Here is an 8,655-nt window from a genome sequence, read left to right on the forward strand (position 1 = left end):
GAGAAGAATTCTGGTTAAGTATTGAGATCATAAAGCCACTGTAGAAAGGGTCCCTCTTATCCTTCATAACTTCCTGAAATCTTTGGGAACCTAGTCTCACACTTCTGGAGTCACTGTTTTATTTTCTGAATTCTTACATTTGCAGCACCTCTGATTACTGAGGTGTCTGGGACCCCTTTCAGGGACATGCCCCTAGAAAAGCAGTTATCTCTCAGTGTCAGAACCAGATACAAGAAATGTTTCTTGGGAAACCTTTAGTTTTACATGGTTAAGCACTGGAATAAGCCATTGCTTTGACATGTTAGCCATAGGAATAAGCCAGTTCCTAATAAGAAGCTAATCACTACTGCAAGAGCAAATATTGGTTGATTGGCATACCAACTCTGCTATCCCACATCCGTGATACATCAGCACTTTAAAATGTTTAAGCGTTCATTCTACAGAGATTTATTATTATTAAATTATGAAAATTATTTATAATTAATGAAAAGCCATTATTATTTGTTTTGTAATTGTAATTATGGATACCCTTAACTTTTTCCCTGAAATGGATTTGTAGCATGCACATGCTCATTTGTCCACAGATTCTCTCCATTGCTCTTATTACCACTATTTCTTCATAGTAAGGCTACCTGACACTGTTAAAACCTACTATTAAGTCAACCTACTTGTAAATTAAGTCAATGTGAGTGTTTTGCCTGCTTTCTAACTTTTCCTATTCCCAAATAAATCATATTTTCAAATTGAAATTCTTCTCATTCAAGTTTCTCCATTTTTTTCTATATATGTTAACCAAAAGCTAATGCACGTTTAACTTAAAAAAAAAAAAAAAAAAAAAAAACACCTGATGTTTTTATTGTTTGGGCTTTACCCAGCTATTTTTTGAAAAGTCTCTTCTAAGGACAATCATACTGTTCCCATTCCTTTTTTCCTCTGCAGTCTCACTGAACAAACTATTTATAGTAGAGTTATGGACGGCCCAATGATGAGAATTCATTCTTTGTGCCATTAGGAGGAGCTCTAAACCACATTGTTAACTCTCCTAACTTTTTAGTTCATCCTTGAAACATGCTGTATGTACACTAGGGAACTTTTCCAAATCCTCTATCACTTTAAGAAGTTATTTTAATGTTTTCCCTTATTCTGTACTATTATGGAATGAACTAAAACTACAGTGTGTGTCCTACTGACCATCAGTGTTGTAGCTGTATTGAATTACTCTCTACTATCTGTTCAGCTTTATATTTAAACACAATAAATTGAAAAGGAGACAAGTTGCCAACTTTGTATTTTCTATTTTGAGGAATTGTTTGAAAATGGTGAGAAGTGCAAATATTCACAAGTCTTACAATTTGAAGGGAATGCTATAAAATGTCCCCATAAGTACTTCTCAGTTGTACAGAGAAGAGAAAGGGGGTGGCATATATGGCTCCAGAAAGCATTTTAGGTGTATTGTTGTTTTCCTTTTGTTTCTGTCATTTTTGTGTTGGTTTCTGAGTAAACTATAGAATGTAAAGCTCAGCAAAATCTTGGCTCTTGATAGTATATAGAAGATAGAGCGGAAGAGCACTGAGGGACTATAGGGTGAGAAAAGGTTAAGAAACAGTGGTCTAGGTAGAGGAATTTTACATGTAACAAACAAGATCCCATCCTTTCTGAGTGCCTTGCATGTATGAGAGAAAGCACGTTTCATCTACTTGCTTACCTTTACTAATAGAGAGAAAAATTACTTCCTAATTTTAATCATTGTGTGGCCAGTTAGTTAGTAGCCACAGATCTCTAACTAAAGTTTATTCAAGCCAAAGGGCTGTCAAAAGGGGTACATCTTTTTTTTTCTAACCTTTTAATTGAGATAAAATTCATCCTTCTCAAGTGTACAATTCAGTGGTTTTCAGTATATTCATGAGGTTGCACAACTATCACCACTATCTAATTCCAGAACATTTTTATCACTCCTAAAAGAAGTCCCATACTCACTAGCCACTTTCCTAGCCCCTGGCCACCACTAAAATGCTTTCTCTCTCTGCATTTGCCTATTCTGGTTATCTTATATAATAAAAGCCTAATATGCTAAGTGTCCGGTCGACTGGTCAGCCATTCAACCAATCAAAGCATAATATGCTAATGATATGATAAGGCTGCTCAACTGCTTGCTATGACGTGCACTGACCACCAGGGGGCAGATGCTCCAACCTGGTAGGTTAGCATGCTGCTGGGGTCCAGCCGATCGGGACTGAGCAAGACAGGCCAAACACGCCCTGGAGCCCTCCTGCAGCCCCTCCCCAGCTGGCCAACCTCCCATATCCCTCCCCAGCCCCTTTCATGCACTGGTGGGGTCCCTCGGCCTGGCCTGTGCCCTCTAGCAATCCAGGACCCCTCGGGGGATGTTGGAGAGCCGGGTTTGGCTCGATCCTGCAGGCCAGGCCAAGGGACTCCACTGGTGCACAAATCGTGCACCGGGCCTCTAGTTTCATATAAATGGAATGATACAGTATGCAGCCTTTTGTGCCTGGCTTCTTTCACTTAGCATAATGTTTTCAAGTTCAGCCATGTTGTTGCATATAGCAATACTTTGTATTCTTTTGTGGCTGCATAATATCCCATTTTGTGGAATAACACATTTTGCTATTGCATTAATCAATTGCTGGACATTTGGATTGTTTTTACTTTTTTACAGATATGAGTAATGCTACTGCATTTATTACAAGTTTTTGTGTAAACAGATGTTTTCCGTTTTTTGGGGAGGAACTGCTGGGTCAAATGATAACTCTCTGTTTAACTTTTTGAGTAATTGCCAAACTGTTTTTCCAAAATGGTGGCACTATTTTACATTCCCACCAATAATGTATGAGAGTTCCCATTTCTCCACATTCTCACCAAGGCTTGTTTTTGTCTGACTTTTTGATTGTAGTCATCCCGATGAGTATGAAGTGATAGCTTATTGTCATTTTTATTTGCATTTCCCTGGTGGCTAATGACATTGAGCATCTTTTCAGGTGCTTATTGACCATTTATATCTCTTTAGAGAAATGTCTATTCACATCCTTTCCCAATATTTTAATTGGGTAATTTGTCATTATTATTATTACTAGTGGCCTGGTGCATGAAATTTGTGCATGGCGGGGGGAGGTGTCCCTCAGCTCAGCCTGCTCCCTCTCCAATCTGCGACCCCTCGAGAGATGTCCGACTGCTGGTTTAGGCCTGATTCCTGTGGGATCGGGCCTAAACCGGCAGTCGGACATCCCTCTCACAATCCGGGACTGCTGGCTCCTAACTGCTCACCTGCCTGCCTGCCTGATTGCCCCTAACCACTCTGCCTGCCGACCTGCTTGCCCCCAAGTGCCCCCCCCCCCCGCCGGCCTGCTCGCCCCCAACTATCCCCCCTGCCAGCCTGCTCACCCCTAACTGCCCCCCCCCCCGCCGGCCTGATTGCCCCCAACTGACCCCCACTGATGACCTACTTGCCCTCAACTGGCCCCTCCTGCCAGCCTGCTCACCCCCAATTGCCCCCCCACCGACCTGATCACCCCCAATGCCCCCTCCACACCAGCCTGATCACCCACAATTGCCCTCCCCTCTTGGCCCCTAACTGCCTGTACCTCAGCCTCACTACCATGGCTTTGTCCAGAGGAATGTCTGGAAGGTCTCCTGGAAGGTCTCCCAGTCTAATTAGCATATTACCCTTTTATTAGTATAGATAGAGGCCTGGTGCATGGGTGTGGGCCGGCTGGTTTGCCCTGAAGGGTGTCCCAGATCAGGGTAGGGGTGCCCTTGGGGGACAGGGCAGCCTGGGCGAGGGGCCTGTGGTGGTTTGCAGGCCACCCATGCCCCCATTGGGGTGGGGGTCCCCACTGGAGATGGTGCCAGCCTGGGCGAGGGGCTGGGGCAGTTTGCAGGCCAGCCATGCCCCCATGGGGTGAGAGTCCCTGCTGGGTGCATGTGGCTAGCCTGGGTAAGGGGCTGAGGGCTGTTTTCAGGCAGGCCACACCCACTTCAGGGTGAGGGTCCCCTCTGGGGTGCCTGGCCAGCCTGGGTGAGGGGCTGAGGGCTGTTTGCAGGCTGGCCACGCCCCCCAGCAGGGCCCTCACCCCGATAGTGGCATGGCCTGCCTGGGTGAGGGGCTGAGGGCCATTTGCATGCCCTTCCCTCGGCGGCCGGCCCAGGCAACCCAAGACTCCCACACTCTCAGGCCAGCTCTGTGGCCACCGCCCACAGGCCCCTCCTTCAGCAGCCAGCCAGGGCGGGCGGGAAGCTTGGCTTCCTCCGTCGCCGGGGGTGACCCAAGCCTCCCACCCACTCCTGCTGGCTCCGTTGCCACCGCAATTTGTCCTGCTAATTTGCATAATCCCTCCTGATTGGCTGTAGGCATCTTGGCATGGTGGTCAATTACCATATTTCTCTCTTATTAGTATAGATTATACGAATTCTTTACCTATTCTGAATACTGGACCTTTATCAGGAATATGTTTTGCAAGTATTTTTTCATTCTGCAGGTTTTTGCACATTCTTGATAGTGTCCTGTGAAACATGAAAGTTTCTTAGTTATTTTTTTCAACGAAAGGGAAACTTTATTAAGGCCCCAGGGCCACAGGGTGCAGGCAGGGAGGCCACCCTGTGGGCCAAGAAGGTGGTGGAGAGGCCTTATTTACTCTTCTCCTTGGGATACAAGTTGTTGGTGTGGCCACACTTCTTGCAGCATTTGACAGCATGGTGGGTGCGGGCAGGGGTATTGGCGTGCGTAACACTTGTGGCAGATCATCTCACCGCAGTTGTACTTCTGGGCAAGCTGGTGGAGGGAGGGCTCCTTGATGCCACCCCGCAGATGAAGTACCAAGTACAGGGTGGACTCTCTGCATATTGTAGTCTGAGAGAGTGGAGCCATCTCCAGCTATTTGCCACAAAAATCAGACACTGCTGGTCAGGCGGGATGCCCTCCTTTTCTTGCATTTTCGCGTTGACATTCTCAGTGGTGTCACTGGGCTCGGCCTCAAGGTGCTGGTCTTGCCAGTCAGGGTCCTCACAAAGATCCGCATCTCTGCGTCTGCTGGGCAGGCTGCTTGGCCACCTCATTGAAGAGAATTAACGAAAGTCTCTTAGTTTTGATGAATACAATTTATCTTTTGTTGCTTGTGCTTCAGGTGTCCTATCTAAGAAACCAGTGCCTACTTCAAGGTCAGGAACATTCTAGGTTTTCTTCTAAGAAGTTTTATAGTTTCAGCTCTTACATTTAGCTCTTTGATCCATTTTGAGTTAATTTTTTAATATGATGTGAGATAGGAGTCCAATTTTGTTCTTTTGCCTGTGGATATCCAGTTGTACCAGCACTGTTTGTTAAAAAGACTGCTCTTGTCCTGACCGGTTTGGCTCAGTGGATAGAGCATCAGTCTGCGGACTGAAGGGTCCCAGGTTCGATTCCAGTCAAGGGCATGTACCTTGGTTGTGGGCACATCCCCAGTGGCGGTTTTCAGGAGGCAGCTGATTGATGTTTCTCTCTCATCGAAGTTTTTAACTCTATCCCTCTCCCTTCCTCTCTGTAAAAAATCAATAAAATATATTTAAAAAAAAAAAAAAAAAAGACTGTTCTTTCCCCTCATCCCCCATAGAATGGTCTTGGCACCCTTGTTGGAAATCAACTTGCCATAAATGTATAGATTTATTTCTGGACTCTTAATTGTATTTCCTTGACAAAAAGGATAAATCTTAACTGGAGACACTATAAATGAAAATTAGGTCACTGCCTTTGGCTTTGAGAAAAGGTCATGATGCAACTTTTTATTTTCAAATTCTCCACAAGCCATGTTCTTCCTTATATTTTAAGAAACCAAGATCACATCAATGTGCAGTGACTACAGATAAATGCACAAAGAAAACTTTTTCTTATTTTTAAATACAGCTTCATATTGCCTCCAAGTAGTGCCTCTGAAATGAGGCAATTGGTAGAAACCCTAGAATAATGTTTACCAAATATTCCTTGGGTAGAAGGTTCTTCCTTTCCCATACCCCAACTGTACTCCACAAATGAGGAAGTCCATTGAGATACAATTTTGTTACTGTTGTTAGTAACCTTTTATCATTGCAAAGCAGTAGGATAAGCTGTAGAAAGTTACAAAGTATAAGCCAACAAAAATTTTAAATTATCACATTCTTACCACTCAGATCACTATAATGTCTTAGAGTAAATTCAGATTTTTTTTCTATGTAAATATGCACGTATGTGTATTATTTTAGCCAAAGATTAGATTTTTATAGTCCATACTGAATTAAATCTACTCTTGCAATCAGTGATCTCCATCTGTCAATTTCAAAAAAATTTTCATTTAATCTAATACCCAGGCTATATCAGATTTCTCTGACAATGTCTTTTCTCTCTGCTTTGTCCAAACCAATATTCAATCTAATGCTATTGTACCGAGCTGTTACGGCTCTTAAGTCCCTTTTAATCCAGCATAGCTACCCTTGATCCCTTTTGTTTTTCATTTTATAACACTAGCTTGTTAAAATGATCCATCTAGTTATGCCAAAGAACATCCCAACCTCTGGATTTGTCTGTGTCCACGTAGTATTGAATATGTTTCTTGATTCCCCTTACTGTAAACTGGAAGTTATATCTAGGGGTTGATGAAGACAGGTAAACCGTTGCCTAGAATGCATCAGAGGTGTTGTGTTACATCAGAAAACACATCACGTCTGAGTGACCCCCATCGTTGGCGAGGCTAAGATTGACGATTGGTGAGAGGCTAACCTTTTCCATTTTATACTTCCAGTTTTTTAACTTTTAGACTAAAAAGAGAAACAATCTGGTTTTACTTTAGAATGTTGCAGATATCAGTTCCCCATCAAACATCCACCTAATAGTTTTGCCACCATTTGTAAGTGCAATTAAATGTAGATTTTTATCAGAAAAAAATTCTGCTGAGAAACCCTAGAACTCAGTTTAGTATTGGTTGATCTGCTGATAGTTTCAGTGTGCCTAAAGCTGACCCATGTGCCCCATTGAACAACTTCGGTCCTAAAAGTCTGACGCTTGGTTTAATTTCAGCCTGAATTCAAAAATGGTAACAATAGAAAAATCTAGATATAAAATAAAGGTCTGCATCTCTTTCTTGTATTATCTCCTGACTTTCTGCTGTCCATCCCCAGAACAAAGAAAATATTTAGGTGGCAAGAATAACTTGTGTCACACCTGATAGAGTACCAACTATCCTTTATCATAAAAGAGGTCAGACTTTTTAGAGTAAATTATTTTAAATTAACTTTGGTTTAAAATTAGTATTTTTATCACTATAACAATTCTTTCAATATATTTAATCTTGAAAAAGTAAAGGTTGGATTATAATCATGTGCTCAATTTGTGCCACATTTGAGGCTTTGTTGGCATTTTCTGTGGCTCACCTGCTGGGAAGACATGAGTCACCCAGCATTCTTCATATATGTGCTAGGCACCAAACTGCTCATTTCTGACACCTGGGGCCATTGTAGTAAAATGTATTTCATCTGGAGAACCCACAGGATTTTGAGATTTCCCCTCCTCCCGAGCCCCTCCTGCCTATGTGCATCCTCAGTGTCAGCAGCGGCCCTGTGCTGCTGCATTTGGACCCACTGTCTGCATCCCATTGGGGCTGAGGCCGGGTGTTTGTGAACTGAGGATTCTTTCTCTCCTGGAATTCCCCTTTGGGGATGAAGAGCGCCTGAGGTTAAAATGACTTACAAGGTCTTGTGCCAAACATGTTTTGTTTTATGTTGAGGTAGTTTTGGTAGTTTCACTGGGAGCAGGGGGAAATCCAGTTGGGCGAAGTGTTATTAGGGCTTCTGAATTATATTTCAGCTTAGTCACATTTTGAAAGGATGCCTGGGTAGATAGATGCTCCTAGCCTTAAAAGTAAAGCTGTGAGCTGTACGCGGGTACATGTGAATATCCATATGTACATGCCCAGCTATAATGAACATACATAAAAAAGGCGTGCATCTTCATAAGAGACTTGGCATCTGGCATAGGAAGCACACAGCACAAGAGTATCATGAGGTTCAGGAACCAGCAGAGAGAAAGGTGCTCAAGTCCGCATAGATTGCTCACTGACCACCTTGAGAGTGGGTGCTCCCCATTTGGTCCGCAGCAGTGTCACATTAACACACTTCTCTTTTTGCATTTGTCAACAGGAAACCGAAAAGAGAAGAGCACCTCAGTGAAGAAGCCATCAAGGTGATCGCTAGCCTTCCTGACTTAACGTTCATGCATGCCAAGGTGTTGATGTTCCCAGCCACGTTAACACCTTCCACGAGCTCCCAGGAGAAAGCAGACTGATAGCTGAGAGGAAGTGGACAGTTTCAATGGCTTTTCCTTCTCTCCATCCCTCCCCTACCATCAAAAGCATACCTGCTGTAATTAAAAAAAATTCAAGTTCAGCTGATTTGTTGGTAAGCCACACTAGAAAGGTATACATAGTAATGTATATTTATTTACATACTGAAGTCCTAAATTTATATTAGAAAAAAATGTAAATAATCGGGGGTGAACATTTTTGAAGATTTATTCTTTTTGTGTTGCTGGGGTGTATACATTTATGTCTTTGTGAAATACACTGGTGGTGTCCTTCTTACAAAACTTTTGAAATAAAAAAAAAAAGAAAATTAAAAACTCAAATCTCCACTGTCTGT

General features: G+C 42.9%; 1 protein-coding gene and 1 pseudogene across 3 annotated transcripts in view; one reads left to right on the forward strand and one right to left on the reverse strand.

Moving 5' to 3' along the window:
- AFTPH (aftiphilin) overlaps positions 1-8,403 on the forward strand; it is a 66,565-nt gene extending 58,162 nt beyond the window's left edge. For all 3 annotated transcript variants that reach the window (XM_054728507.1, XM_008147547.3, XM_008147548.3), the window contains one exon: positions 8,158-8,403. In XM_054728507.1, the coding sequence (XP_054584482.1) occupies positions 8,158-8,302 (145 nt within the window). In that variant the 3' untranslated portion in view covers positions 8,303-8,403. The remainder of the gene's footprint in view (positions 1-8,157) is intronic.
- Positions 4,642-5,039, reverse strand: LOC114233703 (ubiquitin-like; annotated as a pseudogene).
- Positions 8,404-8,655: the final 252 nt, after the last annotated feature.

The sequence above is a fragment of the Eptesicus fuscus genome, chromosome 16, assembly GCF_027574615.1.
Source record: "Eptesicus fuscus isolate TK198812 chromosome 16, DD_ASM_mEF_20220401, whole genome shotgun sequence".
NCBI lineage: Eukaryota > Metazoa > Chordata > Mammalia > Chiroptera > Vespertilionidae > Eptesicus > Eptesicus fuscus.